Raw genomic sequence first — 20,643 nt, forward strand, 5'->3', positions numbered from 1 at the left:
TGAGACATGAGAAAGAAACAACCAAAGGTACAACCAAATTTTGTTTTAAATATCTACTGTGGCTTTATAAGTTTCAAATGATAAATGGTTGGATGACCTAGCTGACAGAAAAGAGCTCTGACAGACAAATGGCCTGACGTGAAAATTTACTACTGATAATCTACAGTAAATCTTTAAAGATACAGATCATTTTTTATTAAGAGTGAAATTCTCTCCCGGCAAATTTTATGAGTGTCTTAATTTCGATTTAGAGTGTGATGTCTTTTGGCATCTTATCAATGATATAAAATGACTGGTGTCAGTGGGTCAGAAAGTGATAAAGCAGGAAGTACAAAAAAATTAAAGTATCTATCAAAGCACACAGCAAAGGGCAGCACTCACATTTTCAGGTATGCTGGGGAGTTCCCTTGTGTCAGGCACAGTGAAGTAGGAATGCTGGAGATGACAAAATATAGGGAGGGTCAATGTTAGTTAAAAAAAAAGAAGACATTTTAAGGCATCACCTGTGAGGTAGGAGGGACATGAAAGGCAACACAAAATAGGATACATTGATAAACATGAATGGTAATGAAATAATAGCCATATTAACATAATAATCTGCGACTGATAGTGTAATAATATTGTTAACTTAATAAATTTCCCATTCATGTAATAAAGGTTTACATAATAATTACTATATTACTGGGTACATAAAATAGGTATATAAAATACTTAAAAAACACTCTGATTGGGATTGTAAGATATTTTTTTAAAGATGGCCAAAAGCCTCTTCAAAACATATTTAGTTCCTGTGAATGGATGACAGATGAGCATTAAATTTTGCCTGATATCAGTTCAGTTATTATATTTAAACTAAAGATTTTAACCTTTCCATTAATGCAATGAAAACTAAATTTCATTTCATTTCATTTCATTTAATTTCATTACATGTATTATGCTGACAGCAAAACCAGCTGAATATTATTACATTGACGGTAAATTTATTACATCAACAGGATTACTACACTATTAGCTGCAAATTAGCTGCAGACTTACCACGCTGAGATGAACAGGAACTCCAGGATCAGGGATGGGGAGGGTATGCAGTGAAACCAGGAGCTCTTGCCATTGGCTGTCCTGAAACATTTATACAATCCAAAACCCATGCAATGGCCATGTAAGAAACGTCTCATCGCACAAGCAATATAAACTAACTCCCACGTAAAATGAATACCATTAAGGAAAATTACACCCTGCACTGAATTAAATACTGCAAAACACTCCAAATAAATTAGGCTTCATAAGGTGACAGAATGGCTAAAAATGAACCAAAAAGCTCTTTGATGTGTATTCCTCAGACAATAGTCGGACTGATTATGCTGCTATGCTCAGTTTATCTCTCGGGCGTAAAACTGTGTGTGATTGGTCAGAACAAGAGTAAACAAGAGACTTTCAGGGGATTGGGGGATAAAACAGCTGCTCCAGTCCAAAATGGTCTGAACCTGGGACATCAAATACCCCATTGCCTGTTGATTGTTACCAAATGATTGCTGGTATTACACTTTAACTCACAATGGAAATACTATAGTCAGTTTTATAGTGAGTTTTGCTTACTACAAAATAGCATTTTCTTTTACAGAATGTAGTGATCTTCATGTTAAAATATTAAGAATAAACATCAGGTAACATTTTCTCAGTTGATATAAAGCATGATGAGATGGATCTCAGTGTATTTTGTGCAAAATTAGTCATCAGTACTGAGCAACATCATGCTTTATCAGTATTATAATGTAATTGATTAGTCAGAAAAGGGCAGCTTGTTCTGGTAGCCATTTCTGTGGTTCTCCAGCGTTAGAACCAAGCAGGGTTCCTACACATTTTCAATGAAAAAATTCCATACTCTTTCCAGACCTTGATTTGTTTTGAAGATTTTGTCTGGTGTTCAATATGATTTACGCAGATAGACATCTTGCCCCCTGCTAACTAGGTCATATCACTGTATAGATGAAGATTGTTCTTCACAGCCACAAATATCAGAATATGTGAGATGATTGGCAGGGTTCCTACACGGTTTCCATTTTAAAATTCCATATTTTTCCCAGACCCTATGTTCTTGACAGGATTTGATTTTGGTGGGTATTTGATGTAATGCATGCTGACAGCGGCTGGGTAATAAGAGCGTCCCTCTATCTGAACATTATTCTTCACATCAACAAAAACTGTGGACTCAAAGTGGCTCTACAACAACATAAAAGCTAGAATTATGTGTGTATCGGACCTGAACCGCAACATTTTCCATACTTTTCCAGACATTTTTTCAAATTCCCAAACTATTCAAGACCTGGAAATGATCAAATTCATTTTTAATACTTTTCCAGACTTTCCAGACCTGCGTAGGAACCCTGACGAAGGTCATGACAAATCAGGGCAAAAACTGGACACTGGAGACTTTGAAAGTGAGCTCTGTGTCAATGTACTGTTAACACACAATGTACGACTACCACACAAGTTACAACAGAGCAAGGCGAGTCACTGAGACAGCCAACACTTACCTGGCCTTTGATTGTGTAATCTGCAAGAATGTTGAGCAGCTTGTAGAAGACTTCGAACCAGGGCAGGTAGCTGGGAGAACAAAAACAGTTTTTTGAATGTTTTTTTGTCTTCGAAAGCTGAGCAAGACACTGTGTAGTTTGGGGCTAAGTCAATTTTGAATATCTTAAGCATAGTGCTGTTCTAACATTTCAAAATTATTCACTGCTTTTGCCCCATGACGCACAACAACAAATACCACAGCACCCTTAAAGGAATAGTTCACCCAAAAATGAAAATTCTGTCATCATCTACTCACCCTCATGTCAGTTGAAACACAGGTGAAGTTTGTCCATATAACACACAGGGAGGCTGCCAGCACAACTCCATAGCAGCCTTCTCCAAAACAACTGAAGTCAGTGGGGACCAGTTCTTCAGAGTTCCAAAAAGACCTACAGTATATTTACACCAGCATTTAGTGCAAATCTTAACTACAGCTGATTGATTTGCAACAAATAATGGTGTATAGGTCTTTCTATTCACAGTGTGATTGTTTGGCTGTTTTTGTTTTGGAACTCTAAAGAACAGGTCCCCATTGACGTCAGTTGTTTTGGAGAAGGCTGCTACCAAGTTGTGCTGCAGCCTCCCTGTGTGTTATATGGACAAACTTCACCTGTGTTTCAACTGACATGAGGGTGAGTAGATGATGACAGAATTTTCATTTTTGGGTGAACTATTCCTTTAAGACTTTTTCTGGACCTGCAGACATTCTGTATTTGTGTGCTCTCATAGTCAGAGAAAGTATCTAAATTTGTCGCTAGTCACTTTTGAGAAATAACATTGCTGTCAGAAAAGCCACTAAATCTAGCGACAAAGTCACCTTGTTGGCAGCAGTTTTTGCCACAGTGGGAAGTCCTGCCTACAAAACCAAATGAGACATCTGCTGCTGTTTCTCCTGCTTTTGCGATATACCGCGTTGTGTTATTAGCAGGCGCCACCTGCTGGTCAGATGGCGGCATTGCACCAAAAGTTAAAGTTCAATTTTTTCACTTCAGCACTAAAGGAAAGGGCTTTGGTGGCTTTGTTGGCCAATTTGTATTTTTCCATCTGTCTAGATGCCTGATACTGGGCTAGGGTTAGGGTTGCAGAGGCAAAAACTCCACAAACACACACACACACACATACACACACTCCTCACCTGAGGATGCAGTAGCAGCTATGGGCGCCTGAGGAGAGGCGGCAGAAGCCAAACCTCTGTTTGCTCTCGATGTCGGTCAAAACAAACGTGAAGTTCTGCCCGACCTGGTTCACCGTCAGGCTGGAGGGAGATGGAGGGAGGGAGGGCGAGAGAGGCAGACAGACACAGGGGGAGAGAGAGAGAGAGAAAGGATAGGGAGTTGGGGGGGGGGCAGAAAACAAATCATTAATAACGACCATACAGATGTACCTACAGATGACAGGCGGGAGTCTTTGTGGGATACCAACATTTTTTTAACCTTTTTACTCCCATCTGCTTATACTGTATGTACATGACAGTAATAATACTGTACATTAAGTCTTAACCTTCTTCCCCACTCTCTAATCTCTCTAATTGATTATACTGCTTACCGTCATGTGTGTGCACACGTGTGTACATTAGCGTATGTGGGTTGGTATCTACCTATGTGTATATGTAAATGAGTGTATATATTTGAGTGTTAATGTGTATATAAGGCAGTTAGTCAGGGATTTTAACCTAAAATGTGTCACATATTGGAAGAGAGACAGCTTAGAGGACATTTCAAATGACATCTGAATGTGCAATGACGGAAGAATATATACATGTCTAAATAGCAATTTTATTAACTCTCTTGTGTTTTTCATTATTTTTTATTTTAATTATTCTATCATAAAATTGAGGTTATGATAGAAGAATTATTTTGTACCATGATGGAATTGTACACAATAACTATATACTATCATGCTTAAATTGTGAAAGATAAAAGAGTGTGCCAATATGCCCGCATGTGACCCACATGTCCCTGAAGATATACGACAAATATATATTTGAATATGTTCTGTATCCATAGTTGCATCAATACCTTGGTAATTATGAGTTCTATATGTTGTGTGTAACTAGGCTACCACAATATAAATTAGGTATTTAATTCCTTTATTGCTTCAAATACAAGTTTTTTTTTTTGGAGCCCATTTGGACTGCTGTATCTTTAAATCTATGTAGGCTATTGTCACCAGAGTTCATCTTTATTCATTTGAATACACAAGAATTGTGTGGAAACAATATAAGGAAATGAGACTGTAAAACGCCTAATTTGAGTCTGATTTCGGATGGAATGACTCAGTAATTATTATGCTCCCTTCTTTCCCTTTCCATTTAAAGCTATATTCCTAATTACTTAATCCCTTTATTAAGAAAAGTAGAAAATGCAATAGCTAGTGTGCCAGAATGAGCTCTAACAGTTGTGGAAATACTAAATTGCGTTAATTATGAAATATTATGTCTGTGTGTACTGTGTGTGTGTGTGTGTGTGTGTGTGTGTGTGTTACAGTGGACTGTATATGGGCTGTACCTGTCCATGCTGAAGGGGAAACAGAACCTGGGCACAGTATGAAGAGTTTCCTGTGGGAGAGATATAAAGGAGAATATAAATGATGAAGTATTAACTGTATACTATATCCCACTATTATAATTGGAGAGCGGTTTGTGTGTCCCACCATGGAGGAGAGGAGAGAAGGGAAGGGGACAAGGACAGGAGAGGAGAGGAGAGGAGAAGAGGAGAGGAGACAAGGAGAGGAGAGGGGAGAGGAGAGGAGAGGAGAGGAGGAGAGAGGAGAGGAGAGGAGAGGAGAGGAGACAAGGAGAGGAGAGGAGAGAGGAGAGGAGAGGAGGAGAGAGGAGGATAGAGAAGAGGAGAAGAGACAAAGAGAGGAGGGGGGGGTCCACATAAAATTATACAAACACTGACAGCATACAGACATACAAACAGACATACAAACATCGATTGACACCCCGTCAGTCTAGAAAAATTTACATAATTAAAGGTCAAGTAATCAGAGCGGGGCAGAGGGGCTGATTGGACGGTAATGTGAAGGTATTGATCTGTGAGGGAGAGAGAGAAAGAGCAAGGTAGAAATGGGCAAAATATCCAAAGAGAAGCACTAGATGGAAGGAAGAGCATGGAAAATGGAAATGGAAATAAATGACAGTGGGTGAGCTGTGAGTGTGTATAGAGTGTTAATGGTATACTGTGTATAACTTTAATATCAATACATAACTAGGTGATACGGGTTCATAAGAAAAATTGTTGCATCAGTAAATACAAACATATATGCAAGTCCAAATCTACACACACAATCACATACCTACATGTATAGAAACTGACATACATGCTGTTATACCTACAATTACACACACACACACACACACACACACACAGATATGTAAACTGTAAAACTGAAAACACAAATTAACAAGAAAGGAATCATTGAGTGACACTGAAGACAATGACCTGATTGGAAGTTTTGTAAGAATTACTGGAGACTGGATTATCAATTATCGAATATCGCGATATTTCGTGAATATCTCGATAATTCCCGCAATATCGAATATCACAATTGTATAAGCTTTTAAACTTATAAACCTATAATCTACTAGTGGTAGGATAGTAAAAAAAAAAAAAAAAGTTCATACTTGAAGTGAAAGATTTGTCTTTTTAATCTAATTTTGATTCTACAACTTACAGTTCAAAAGTTATAGGTCAAAAGTCGCCTGAGACTTTGGACCTATCTGCCAAATTTGGTTGCTGTAGATCTTACGCTTTCTGAGATCCAGCTACTTTTAGGGCACAAGAAGAAGAAGAGGAAGAAAAAGAAGAAGAAGAGAAAGAAGAAGAAGACTAATAATACACAAGCAGCTGTTATTCAATTAAGAGACACTAGCACAGGCTGTTAAGCAAGCATCATAGAAACTGCACAGCAATTATCTGCTTTCAGGCTGCACACACAATAGCAGCAGATTTCTCACTCAGGTTAATGAAGGGTGAACTCCTGATTCAGGACGAGAATGAAATATAAGAAGATCTGGGATCAGCTGGCTTTTGTTGAATCCAAGCATTCATGTTGTGGAGGAATAAAACAAAAAAACTTGTGTTACATCTAAGGAAACACAGATTTGATTCATTTCATGTGGATTTGAATCTTTTTTTTAGGTTTTGGTACAGTGTGTTGGTCATGCGTTGTGGAGTGACTGTGTGAGGGTTTCTTTTGTAGTCCGCTCACTGTGCGATCGGTGGCTTCAGGAGACTTGGATTATGCTGCAAGAGCTGTATGGAGTTGTTTTATAGATATTTTTTGTTCTTTTTCCGCTCTTTTCGGAACTCTAAAGATCGGTCCCCAAAGGAAAGCTGGAACGCTCCGGGTGTGTTATATGGACTTATATGAACAAACTTCACCTGTGTTTCAACCAAGTTTATTATTGTTAACGAAAACTAACTAAATAACGAAAACTAGGTGTGAAAAAACATTTTCGTTAACTGAAATAAAAATAAAAACGAGGCTTTACAAAAAAACGATAACTAACTGAAACTGTAAATAAACTAAAATTATAGAGAAAATGTCTTTAGTTTTCGTCTTTGTCAATTTATTTCATACATAAGCCTAGTATTTTGAATTTTTGAATCTCGCCCCTGACAAATACCCCATATTACAAAAAAAGACTAAAACTAACACTGAAACTAATAAAAACTAAACTAAAACTAAGCATTTTCAAAAAATAAAAACTAAACTAAACTAGTAAACCCGCTTTAAAAACTAATTAAAAACTAATTAAAACTAAACTGAAATATACATGGGTGCTACTTATAAAGCAGCCCTACCCACATGTTTTCAGCAATTTTGCAAATAATGACAAACTGCTTTGACATCGAGTCTGTAGACCGTAAAGAAATCTGCATGGCAAAAACAAATGACCAAAAGACTGTTTGTCTCGAGCCTTTGTGGCTCATCCGGTAGAAACGGCATATGCAAACACAGAGATAAGAGGCCCCAAACATGCAAACCTCCTCCCATTTCCATAAATAGCTGACCCACAATGGCAAGCAATTAAAAGTGTCCTGAACAACACACAGAAAAAAGCACAAAAGAAGCAAAATACACCAGGAAAATAGAAAGGGGTAAAGAGGGGCGGTGCAAGAGATGCACAAAAGGAAAGTGGGAATGAATGGCTGTGGAGGGGTTGAAGGGGAGGAAGAAGAGAGGGAGAGAGAAAGCAAAAGGAAGTATATTATGCATTTCGAACCTGGTCAACGTAGTCCTCAGGGAATCGCCTTCTCACCTCCGGCTCTGTAAATAATGGACAGATAATATTCATTGGCTTTGGATTGAGTGTAGTAATATTGGATCAGAACATGATAGGAGGAGAAATCCCTCCTCAGATTCTCTTACATTGTTAGATGTCATCAATCTGTGATGCTCAGTGCATTCCAGCCGTTATTTTGTGATGAAGTGTTCTAATTAACTTTCTTGGCGAACCCACTTTAGCTCAACCCGCCTCGTCTAATTCTACTTCAGTTAACGAATTGCTACGTTGTCCCAGAATGCCTAAAATAAGTGGGAGCGTATCTATGTTCCCAGGGTCCTATATTCCCAGATTTATATGGCACATAATGGGAACATGACAAAGGGTCCTATGTTCCCCAGTTCTACAGTTCTACATATGTGCTCCCCCAGGGTCCTATGTTCCCAGGGTCCTGTGTTTAACCCTAACCCTAACCTGGATAGCTCTGATAAAAAAAGCCGTTCTGGTCTTTGAAACAGTTGTGGTCAGGGCTCTGGGTAAAAATCTACAAGCAACCAACCTAACCCTAAACCCTAACCCTAACCCTAACTAACCGTATTAAGCAAATACAGAGCTGGGGAACATCTTTTTCAGGTTCCCATTATGTGCTATATAGAGCTGGGGAACATGGTAACATAGGACTTTGGGAACATAGGAATGACTCCAAATTGGTCTATGTTCACACCGAGCATGTTTGGAGCAGTGTATTTAAACTCTGGAGTGTTTACTCTTTTAGTTCAGTTCATTTGAGCAGGTGACAATAATGCCATTAGAACTCTGGTGGCACCAAATAACCGCACCGAGACCAAGCCCCCAGTACGTTGGCTGACTTCTGATGCCAGTGCCTACAGCATTCTGGTAAGGTAGTTGCAGTATCACGGCCACTAGCCACTAGCTAATGGTGCAGTAAGGCCACTTTCCCCATAGAGAATGACTTTACATTGGTATTTGCCACAGTTCTAGCTTCTAAAACCGCAACACAGGTGACAGAAACCGCAGCACATTCGTAAATAACACACAGCAAAGCCACTGCACTACGGAGGCTTACTACGGACAAAAAGCACCACGCATAAAGGCTAACAGCTAAGCTAACCGTACCTACGTTACACCTAAGTGTCGCCTGTTAACAGTCTCACTTTGCCAGAACTTTCTCCTGCTGAAGGTCACATGTCCCACAATGACAAGTGAAGAGGCAGGTAGCAGGTTTACTAGTTTAACAAGTTCACTAGTTTATCAAGTTTACTAGTTTAACAAGTTTACTCGCTCGCTTCATCAATTCCGGCCTTACACGTTTTTTTTCAGGAATGGGAGGGGGAGAGCGCTGCTTTCAAACAGCGAGTGAGGAGACAAGCTAGTTAAAAAAAAAATGAAAAGCTACTGAATGGAGCAGGAGGAGCTTTGTTCCGGAGTGGAATTTGACAACAAGCTTTAGAAAAGAGGTGAAAACAGCAACACAGCTGCTGCTGTGTGGATATTGGTTTATATCATTATCTCAGTGAAATCTCCACATAGCACACAGTTTCAGGATTGGTTATAAGGTTATATGACATTGTTTATTGCAGGTTTAAAGATCAGTGAATTCCTATGGGTCCCTATGGGCAGAACCCGGTTTACTGTGTCTACTTTATTATAGGTCAGTGACCGAGATGCCTGAAAATGCGGGAATAAGGAATGAGAACCTAATCTGAACCAACTACAGGAAACAGGAAAGCTCTTCTCTGGCAGTCTGTACTGATGCTCATATTCAGCTATTTCTTCATGTGTTCCTAACCAGTATGCTTAACTACAGTTACAGGGATTGGAATCACATTTCTTTGACTCTCTAACCTCATGGGAACACAAGTTACCAAAACCTACCAAAAGTAACATTTTCCAACATGGTTTAGACCAGTGGTTCTCAACGTGGGGTTATCTCTCTACCTACAATACAGATAGTCATGGAATTCTGGACAAAATAATATTTAACAATAAAAATATTCTCAGATTTGGGTTCAAGAGACAAAATCTCATCAAATGGGGGTCTGTGGCCCTAATGTGGACTAAATTAAGGGTCCTTGATATGACAAAGGTTGAGAATGACTGGTTTAGACCAAAGACAATTTACTGTAGGTGTGATCACACCTTAACTGTAGGTGCAGTATAAATTACTAACAGGTGTATGTCTGATAGGTACTGGCTGCGGCTAAAGGTGAGAGGTGCTGCAACACTACAGTTTACTGTTTAACTTTCTGGAGGTGTTGTGAGCTTAAATCAATGAAACATGTGATGGGAGGTACCCACTTGATAACTGCACTATGAATTTTTCATATCGGCCCAGGCCTAATTAGTAAATGAAGCAGTTGCTGCCAATGTGCTAATAATAAGTATCCATAACTTGCAGTGACATAAAGGGTTTTATTGATGCTGCCATATTGACTGAACAAGAAAATGTCTCACCTGATTGAAGAAAAGTAAAGATACAGTAAAGAAGGCTGAAGTTCTTGACCCTGACTCTCTGACACCACTTAAAGGAATAGTTCACCCAAAAATGAAAATTCTGTCATCATCTCCAGTTGAAACACAGGTGAAGTTTGTCCATATAACACACAGGGAGGCTGCCAGCACAACTCCATAGCAGCCTTCTCCAAAACAACTGAAGTCAGTGGGGACCAGTTCTTCAGAGTTCCAAAAAGACCTACAGTATATTTACACCATCATTTAGTGCTACAGCTTATTGATTTGCAACAAATAATAGTGTATAGGTCTTTCTATTCACAGTGTGATTGTTGCTGTTTTTTCAACCTCCCTGTGTGTTATATGGACTAACAAATTTCCCCTGTGTTTCATTTGGCATGAGGGTGAGTAGATGATGACAGAATTTTCATTTTTCAGTGAACTATTCCTTTAAGTCTGCAAGTTTATCTGAAGATATTGTTTTGTCATGAAATCCTAAAGGCATGCAAATGTACCAATGGCTGGCAAACCTATCCAAAAGTACTTCATCCTCAAGAGAAAAGGTTGTTCCTGATTACCTATGTCACGTCTCCATCAAAAAAAAAAAAAAAAAATACAATGAAATTTCATTATGACCGACAGCACAGCATATGACAGACGTTTGAACTGGCCCTTGGTAAGTTATTTAATAAAATAATGATGTTGGGCACTTTCTCTCACATTTATTTCTGTACTTACAAAAAATAAAACAAGGGTATAAGCATTAGACTATTAAACTAAAGTGCACTTCATGGACTGTCCATAACTATCTCTAGAAAAGCCTATTAAAGTATGATGGGCAGGATTTCCTATAAAACTTTATAGTCAAAGTGGGCCACCTTAACAAATTAGTACCCCCACCTTCACTGGGAGATCCTCCAAAAATCCAAACATACTGTACATAATTTATGCATTTATTTTCATTGAGACCAAAGCAGTGTTGAATACAGTGTCCAATCACGTCATCTGCTGGCCAAAAGCAATATTGCTGCAATGAGGAGAATATACTGGGAGTGTCGCATCATCATCTGAGTAAATGAAAACTCTTACAACTTTGGAAACAACTTTATCTTGTCTACAATTTTGGTAGGTAGCGCTATTACCAAGATAAATACCGCAAATTATTTTTTTCATGTGTTTTTCCTAAATTTTCCAGCATCCCACTTCCTATTCTCTAACCTCAGAAATTCAAAAGTAATGCACCTGACAACTTAACTAAGCAGAAACAGAGAGAAAGAGGATTTCAACTGTTAATCATTTTTTTGCATTTATAAATGAATGATGTTCAATTAACTTAAAATGTTGAGGAAACTACTCTGAACACGTGGTTTACCAAACTACTACAGAGTTACAATTGAAAAAGTTAAACATTTTATCAACCCCACAGGGATGTCAATCAAACTATCACTACATTGAACAATATGTTGAAAAATTATAATAGCTATATGTATGGAATTCTGTACAGGTATTGCACAAAGAAAAATGAATATGAAGTCTAGTATCCATTGACCTTATGGTCCTGGCCTACTACCTAAAATCTGAAAGCTTAAGCTCTAGGTGGACACTGAAACATGACCTTAAAAATGTGGAAAGCCTCATTGGCTGTGTTTATTGCTTATAATCAATGTGATAGAAAAGATGCACTATAGTCCAAGATCAGCAGGCCTTACCAGTGCCTTGTGTTCCTGGATGGGTGACCTCCAGATAGACCTCAAATGTGGACTCGGGGCTCTCCCTGAAACAGAGGATGCTGGTCAGCTTAAGATTCAGTTGGACATGTGGACTTCTGCGTGTTATAGAAAAATAATTGGCAAAATAAGCAAATGCTGTTTTTTTTTTTAATCTTACTTTATTTCAAAATCATACAGTTTGACAAATCACAGGCTACAGCAATTATACTAAATAGTTTACTCTGATGCATTCCTCCAAACAAACAATGCTGCCATAATAGTCTTTGAATATTCAGAAATGATGGATGTAAGCTTATTCCTGTCACCAAAATCTCACACATGTTCATATTATGTTTCCCACTGAAAAGAAAAAAAAAAAAAACATTGCATTTTATTTTTTATATCAGAAAACATATATAACAGCACACAAAAAAAAGTTTAGTGAGTTTTGAAACCATGTCCCATCCATAAGGAGTGTTGACTGGCACCACAAACGGAGTCAGTTAACAAAAGTGGCCAATTTCACAGACATTCTGTCTTTAGAGAAATCACTGCACCCTGTGTCAGATCTCTGTTAGAACTGCTGACAAAAGTACTTCTGGATCTATCCCACAATGACATTTAACAAGCCGCGTGAAACAAAAAAATGAAACAAAAGGACAAAAATACTGACAAATGTCCTCAACCCCAGAAACAGGGATAATGGTGATACTGAGCAGGAAGACCTAAGAGATGAGCTCATGGAGGAGATGCTGGAAAGGCAGGTCCAGTACATCTTGACTCTGAATACGACCCATTCAAAACCTTGGAGGTAATCTTGACCACATACCACACGGCAAGAAGCAGTTGGTCAAAGATAGTACAAAACGGATAGATGTGAAAAACAGGCACTCAAATGTTTGGTTTTATTGTTAAAATCCAATCTGAATGTCTCAGAAATCCAAACTCCATGTCCACCATTCCTCCTAAAGGTCCATGCAGCGGCCAGTGCTGCCTCTAGCATACCAAGACCAAATTTCAAAATAAGAGCGATCTGCAGAGCCAACATGCAAATCCTAATACACAAGGCCACAATGTATCATGCAAAGCTATTTAATGTGTTTATCCTGTTCTCTTTGATTAGGTTGGTTTTTGGGGATAGTTTAATGGGGTTGTCTTGAGGCTGTTTGGGCTAATGTGCAGATGGAGACAATGAACGTTATGAGAAAAAAGCACCTCCTTGACAAGGGTAAACCACTCCCAACCCAACGGGTATATGCAGACAAAGAACCCACAGGATATTTGGCAGAGGAATCCATTCATGATGAGAATTCACTTGTTTGGAACTAGGACAAAGGTCTCAAGTTGACAGAAAATACATTTTGACTTGCAGCACAAGCAAGCATGTACTCAATGTGGCCCCTCTCTTGTATCAAACAAGGTAAATATACTGGTTTTCCTAGCATATATATATGATACATGAAATATATCATATATATGAAAATATCTATATATATGAAATATATGATATATATATTTATGAAATATATATATGAAAACTAATAACTACATAGCCCAGCCTAAACAGGAGGACTGGCTTTTCCCATTAAAAATCTGAGATATTGCTTGTGTAATATAACATAGCTTAAACATTTATTACTACAGTTTTTATGCCTCAAGCTGTCCTACACTAGATGAAAGGCGATCTGACAGTTTGCTTCTACTTGCTTCTTTTTCTTTTTAAATTTACTTATTTATTTTGGGTTACTTTTTGCATTTAAACTGGCATTGCATTAACGTTCTGTGTTTGATAACCTCTTTACTAGGGTTGTAAATTCTGCTATAGCCTAGTTGTATTCTCTTATTACCTCCACCAAGGAGGTTATGTTTTCGGTGTTGTTTGTTTGTTTGTCTGTTTGTTTGTCTGTTAGCAGGATTACAGAAAAACTACTGGCCCGATTTTCATGAAACTTGGTGGAAGGGTGTAGCATGGGCCAAGGAAGAACCCATTACATTTTGGAGCGGATCCGGATCAGACTCACGAAGAAGCAATAATAGCACGAACCTTGGCGGAGGTCTGCGCTCTCCGAGTGCCCTTCTAGTTATTATTATTATTATTAGCAGCATAATGAATGGACTTTGTCATTGTGCTCCGGTATCTTCAGATAAGCACACTTCCTAACAAAAAATAGGCATAATTCTTGAGCTGCAACAATGACTGCATTGCCACTGTTCAATTCAATCATATTTTGGTGTGGACTAGGCCTGGTTGCTATGTCAGCAAATAGTTGGGCCTAATTAGTTATGCATTTGGGTGAACCACCAAATTTAGATAAAGTAATGTGCCACAATTGAGGCACATACTGCATTCGCACATACCGCACCAGTCAGACATGTGGTGGTGTGCAGGCCCAAAAAAATCCAGCGACAACTAGATGCTAGAGGAGTTCACAATCACCAGTGGAATAAACAAAATTCCTCAAACTGAGATATTGGAATACAAAAAGACCATGTTTATCCTACATCTGACCAGCAAAATACCATGTGATAAGGTGAAACACTGCAAACAGTGCAAAAGATCCATTAAATCACACATGGGCCACAGCAGCAGTAGACAATCACCATAAGAAATGTAAGACATGAATAGTCCAATGACCATGCATGGATTGGCGTGCATCAATACTATTTTTTCGAGACAGAGTAAAGTACAATTTATTGAGTACTTGCTGATACGAGTACTTCACATTATACCAAATACCTGCACAAACTACCTTCTAAAAAAACAATAGGCTACCTATGGTTCTCATCAAATAAAACGCATTTATTTGCACTTTTCCATCTTCGTTCAGGGGAAAATGTTCCCAGATCACTGACATTTTGGTATTTTAAAACAGCTGAAAGGCCCGCAGGAGTGAGTGCAACTTATGGTGTTGGATCTCCTGGTACTTACATTTTAGGCAGCGGCCTAAAATACCGGTACTGGTTACCGGTAAACTCCTGGTGCCTGTTATATAATGTAACTGTAGTTTGTAGTAACGTATAAGTGCCACAAGATGGCAGTATGCCACAAGATGGCTCAGCCAGCGGAAGTCTCTGGAGCGTGCCGTCGTCGATTACCATAATTATCGGTAATGCATTGCAGTAACAAAAAAATGGCTACCTAAACAGAGGGAATTAGAAATAAAGGCCTATCTCTAATATCAGCCTGCTTCCAATAAAGGCCTGGTACCCTCTGCAGTTGAAGTAAATAAAGGCCCGGGCCAATATTAGAGGAATTACGGTAGTTCTGTTCCTGTCGTAACTTGGTAGGCTGCTCTTACACAACTCTGGAAAGTGAAATTCGAGAAATTCGAGAGAAAAGACGAGCATCACCTTCGTCACTTCTGATAGGTTACTAAACAGTTAAAGGATACTTGCGGTCTGAAATATTTTTGACATACAAAAAAATACATCTAGTACATGTAGAACATGTGTAAGTAAAAACACATATACAGTAGTATCATATACATGCATATCAAATGTTTTGCACTGTTTGCATTGTTTCACCTCAGCACATGGTATTTTCCACATAGCTGTAGCTACTTAGCGAGTAAGCTAGAGTAAAGCATTATTAGCCAAGGTTACTACAGCGTCAGCAGATGTACATAGATAGTCCTGGTTACTCATAACTCTGCTCTTTGCTGTAATTTACCTCCTCTGGTGTTCATACTGGTTACTAACATATGAAGAAATAGCTGAATATGAGCATCAGTCCAGACTGGTTTGACCGCGCTTCATTTTGTTATGCTAGGCTTTCCAAGCATGAGGAACTGCTGGCCATCAGATCAATCAACAGCCGTCTCCTTATACCCATAATACCTTGTGTTTTGGGGTCATTTCCTGTAGTTGGTTCGGATTACGCATTTATTTAGTGCCAGCAGAGTTCGAATGGCATTATTCTCATGTGGCCAAATGAACCAAACTAAAGGAGTAAACGCTCCAGAGTTTAAATAAACCGACCCAACCATGCTTGGTGTGAATGCACATCTTAGTGATAGCAAAGAAAGACAGATCCCGTCAGCCACAACTCTTAGCACCAACGATAAAGACGTCATTGTCATTCAGCTTCAGAAGTGTGGAAATATTTCCATTTGCTATGAGCTCAGTTCATCATCTGACACAGCATCATCATGTGGAGCTGCTGGTAGTGGACCCCCAAGAACCAGTGAACTACATTGTAACATTACTTCTCAGCAGCAAACTACAGCATCAGCACTGTTCCCTAAGACAACTAGCAGAGATCCTGTGCAGACCCACGGCGCATGTGTTTAATTCTACGCACTGAACTGCGACACGGTTAAATTACCTAATTCCACTAACATTACCTATATCAATCTCGGAACCCATCGTCTATCAGTCTGACAACGATTAGACTCTGGGGGTTTCCGGTGTAGCCAGCGGACATCCGGGCCAAGACTTCCTCTTCCGTGCGCCGGTCATTGTTTACAGTCCGATTAGCAACTTGAGACGCGAGAATGGAGTTGGAGTTGAGTACAATACACAAACATCGATACTTTTTGTAGGTGTTTTAGGTCCAGACGACATTACGGCTAATCTCTATAAACAGATATCTGCATATGAGACGTCGTGTCTCAACTCGCACAGAAGAGGAAGTCTTGGCCCGGATGTCCGCTGGCTACACCGGAAACCCCGAAATATTGGCCGTCGCCCCCAGAGTCTAATCGTCATCAGACTGATAGACGATGGGTTCCGAGAATGTACCTACATTAAATCTTGTTACAGGCGAGTTTGGAGCAAATTATGGAATGTTAAGTTTCACTTTGTTTTCACACCAGAAGGTCTGCGCATCTCCAAATGACAAACGTGATGTGTGATGTGATGTGCATCATAGATCGATTTAGATCAATACACAGACTAACTTTTGATTTCGTGCCTCTGTATGGGAAACACTGCAATCGCAGTCAAACACACCCGCTAGAGGCCATCTGACGAAGCACGGCATTTCACTTAGCCTCATCTGACTGACTGACTGCCTGACCTGAATTTGCCTCATGATGCCCTCAGCTGCGCCGTGGGAAAAAAGAACAGCCACAAACATAACAAATCCCATAGCATTAAATAGCCCAATCAACAATGGACTGCTGTTTGGAAAGAAGACCAATGTTTGTTTTGACAATAAAGAATAGTCAACTCAGCCAACCTTCTGGTTTCTATAGCCTTCAAACAAGGGGAATGATGATTTGCTAATTATTGTGATAGCCTAATTATTTCATTGTGATAACATTTTTGGCCATATTACCCAGCCCTAAGAGTAAGTGACATGTTTGTTAGTATAGTGCAACACACTAAAAGGTAACATAGACCAGTGGTTCTCAACGTGGGGTCCGGGGACCACCAAGGGTTCCAGGGGGTCCGCAGCAAATTGATGAATTGTTAAACTTCAGCATTATTTCATTTACAAGAAGTTAGAGATGTAGAAGAATGACTGTTTTGATCATAGTTTCACTGTTATCTCTCTACCTACAATACAGATAGTCATGGAATTCTGGACAAAATCATATCTAACAATAAAAATATTCTCAGATTTGGTGATTTCTTGATTCCGAGAGACAAAATCTCATCAAGTGGGGGTCTGTGGATCTAATATGGACTGAATTAGAGTCCTTGATATGAAAAAGGTTGAGATTCACTGACATAGACCATGTTTACCATGTAAACAATCAAAATCAGATTTAAAGAGCCTAAAGAACCCAATCATCAGCTGGACAACAACAAATAACATTTTTAGAGCAAATCTTGGCCAAGATCTATGACCCACCATTGGCTGGTAAATTAGAACAGAGGTTCCAAATGTGTTCATGTTAAGAACCCCTAGACCACCGACTCTCATTATAAGACTGTGTGCCAGGGAACTTCAACTAAGAACATTTTTTGTGGTTAGATAGGATTATTACAGAAGCAGGTAACTGTCTACAGTGTAGATGGGCAGGGCCAGTGAAACCAATAATCAAAACAGCCATGCTTACACATTCTCTCACTGTGCAAAACTGTAGTGACGGGAATTACAGTGAAATTAAGCTATTCCTCATTTTGCTGGAGACTCCCTGGAATCCCTTCAAGGACCCTGGTGGTCCCCAGACCCTACTTTGGGAACCGCTGAAAAAGATCTCTATATCTATATCTATGCTCACTGTGTACATTATACCCCAAATCATCCAAACGTTTGAGCTCCTCTGCTTTACACCATGCATGGGTGTATTTTCATGGGACACTTCCCAGGGGAACAGCTCATTTTGACATTTTATTTTTGGAACAAAAAAAAGAGTCAGTGTTTTGAACCATATAGGACTCTAGAAAGAACATGTATTTGTTAATTCTACTTAGATGCAGCAGTAGTTTTATGGGAATTACCTCCCTCGACAACAAAAGCAATGAAAGGAAATAGGGCTGGACAATAATTCAATATTATGGTTTATCGTCTTTCAGTGGGATTATATTGTGATATGGTGATTTTGGGATATCGAGAGGCATAATTCTGCTGTCTGAACTGATGAGAACAAGCTAATTATATTTAGAAACTCAGACAAATGGTAGTTAGTTTGACATCACACCAAACATTACCATTCGGTTCAATATGATGAACATTCATTTGATTATTTAACGTGATTTCGCTTATGTGAGCCATATCGTCATATATATCGATATCGAAAAAAAATCCTTATGATTATCGTGATATTGATTTCAACCATATCGCCCAGCACTAAAAGGGAAGCACTATAGGCCAAATGATGGGCCCCTGTGATAGGCCAATATTACCAAAACCCCCTGCAACAGTGATAAAAATCGAACTTCCTCACTACTAAGTTTTAGGTTTCAATTAGTGAGAAGTCAAATAGAGTTGTTGTAATGTTACACGCAGCACTTCAATCCTGAATTGAGGCTGAATTTGAAAATAAATCTGTAATTATGGATCTGGTTAATATGATCAGCAAATAAGACCTTGCTTTGTCCACTTGATTGAATGTTTATCTTGTAAACACGGTTAAATCCGATTATCCAGTTACATCTGTCCTGTTGCCAATATTTACATTATGTGTGTCAAGCTTCAGGTGACAGGAGCTATGAAACCACAAGGCTGTGCGTCCAGACCCAGTGTTTCTGTACATAATGTCCACATAATGCCACTGTCTTCTATTCTCCCTATGGAACAAACTTGCACCAGGTTAAAGGAAGAAGATCTAAGAAACTGACACATTTACCAAATGTACAATAACTACAGTAGGCTACAAAGAAGCATGTCTGAAGCATCTTTTCCCTCAAGTTGTGTCTGGATGTGTTAACGAGATGTATTATCAGTTTGTGGGTGATCCTTAGTCGTCTGTTTGCTTACAAAAAGTGCATAGGAGCGCTTTAGAAGGCACTGTTTCTTATTTTTCCCCAATATAGTGGCATGCCAGGAGTCTGTTTAGCTTCTGTCAAGTCGTTATGTGTCGCAACAAGTCGGGGCCTTGCACTATACTCTATCTTCCCCCAATGACTCACTAGAACAAAGCGGCAGGCTCGCTTCGGTCGTGTAAATAGAGGATAAATATCTTACTTGATGCGGGACCCCATCCTTATTTCTCATCTACCCGTCGCAGGCAGGGTATTACAGTGCGCAGACGCGTATCTCCGGAGGTGTTTTTGTGATAACCTGTCAGACGGACCTGGGCAACGCCATGGTCCACACGCGTAGATCACGCTCCACCGCGCGCGGGACTCTGGGACTTGTAGTTCTGCGTCGGGACGAGACGTCAAACGAAACGGCGAGATGTCAAACGAGGCGTCGTCGCGATACGAACTACAGCTCCCACAATGCATGGCGGTGGCTACGTAGGAGTCGCATGACGAGAGATATGGGCCGTTCGAATAACTGTTCAACTAGATATAGGCTGTAGCCTATGATATTATATATAAAAAAATATATAGGCTATAGGATATGAAGGATGATACCCATACAAATATTTCTGGAATGAATTGTGCCTATTATATTTTGTGCCTAGCATTCAGCATTTTTAAAATTAAATGTATTATAAAAATTAAAATTAAATTGCCCAAAATAAAATTTTAAATAAATAAAATAAAAGTATTTCCCCAGAATTGTATTCTTGTCAGGGTGGAAAAGCCTCTGAAACCAGACCATGGGACACTAAAACTCTCTATTGAAACCTAGGATAAAATAATATCAATAGTAATAGTCTAATAATAATCATAATAGCAATAACAACAAAAACAATAATGATTATAATTATAATAATTACAAAGCATATGCTATGAAAGCCCGTTTCCACCACCTGTTAAAAAAAAATCATCATCTCAATAGATGACTTAGTATGTCATAATTATGAGATGCTAAGTCATATTTATGAGATACTATCTGATAATTATGAGATACTAAGTCATATTTATGAGATACCACTTCATAATAATGACTTAATATCTCATAATTCTGAGATAGTCATATTTATGAGATACCACTTCATAATAATGACTTAGTATCTCATAATTCTGAGATAGTCATAATTATGAGATAGTAAGTCATAATTATGAGATACTAAGTCATACTATTGGGAAAAAAATCTCACTTGATGATGAAAAAAACCAAAAAATGTGCCGGATTTTTTTTTTAAACAGGTGGCG

The 20,643-nt window shown here is 38.9% G+C and overlaps 1 protein-coding gene across 1 annotated transcript in view; it reads right to left on the reverse strand.

Moving 5' to 3' along the window:
- The window catches only part of dennd1a (DENN/MADD domain containing 1A), a 40,830-nt gene extending 21,129 nt beyond the window's left edge, over positions 1-19,701 (reverse strand). Inside the window, exons 1-8 of the mRNA XM_071542139.1 lie at positions 19,562-19,701; positions 11,986-12,050; positions 7,805-7,848; positions 5,079-5,128; positions 3,707-3,826; positions 2,532-2,601; positions 1,036-1,116; positions 382-435 (exon numbers count right to left, since the gene is read on the reverse strand). Of these exons, the coding sequence (XP_071398240.1) occupies positions 382-435; positions 1,036-1,116; positions 2,532-2,601; positions 3,707-3,826; positions 5,079-5,128; positions 7,805-7,848; positions 11,986-12,050; positions 19,562-19,578 (501 nt within the window). The 5' untranslated portion in view covers positions 19,579-19,701. The remainder of the gene's footprint in view (positions 1-381; positions 436-1,035; positions 1,117-2,531; positions 2,602-3,706; positions 3,827-5,078; positions 5,129-7,804; positions 7,849-11,985; positions 12,051-19,561) is intronic.
- Positions 19,702-20,643: the final 942 nt, after the last annotated feature.

The sequence above is a fragment of the Centroberyx affinis genome, unplaced genomic scaffold, assembly GCF_046629955.1.
Source record: "Centroberyx affinis isolate AG114_WGS23_722 - 3 ecotype Tasmania unplaced genomic scaffold, CSIRO-AGI_Caff_v1 ptg004023l_1, whole genome shotgun sequence".
In the NCBI taxonomy this organism is placed as follows: domain Eukaryota; kingdom Metazoa; phylum Chordata; class Actinopteri; order Beryciformes; family Berycidae; genus Centroberyx; species Centroberyx affinis.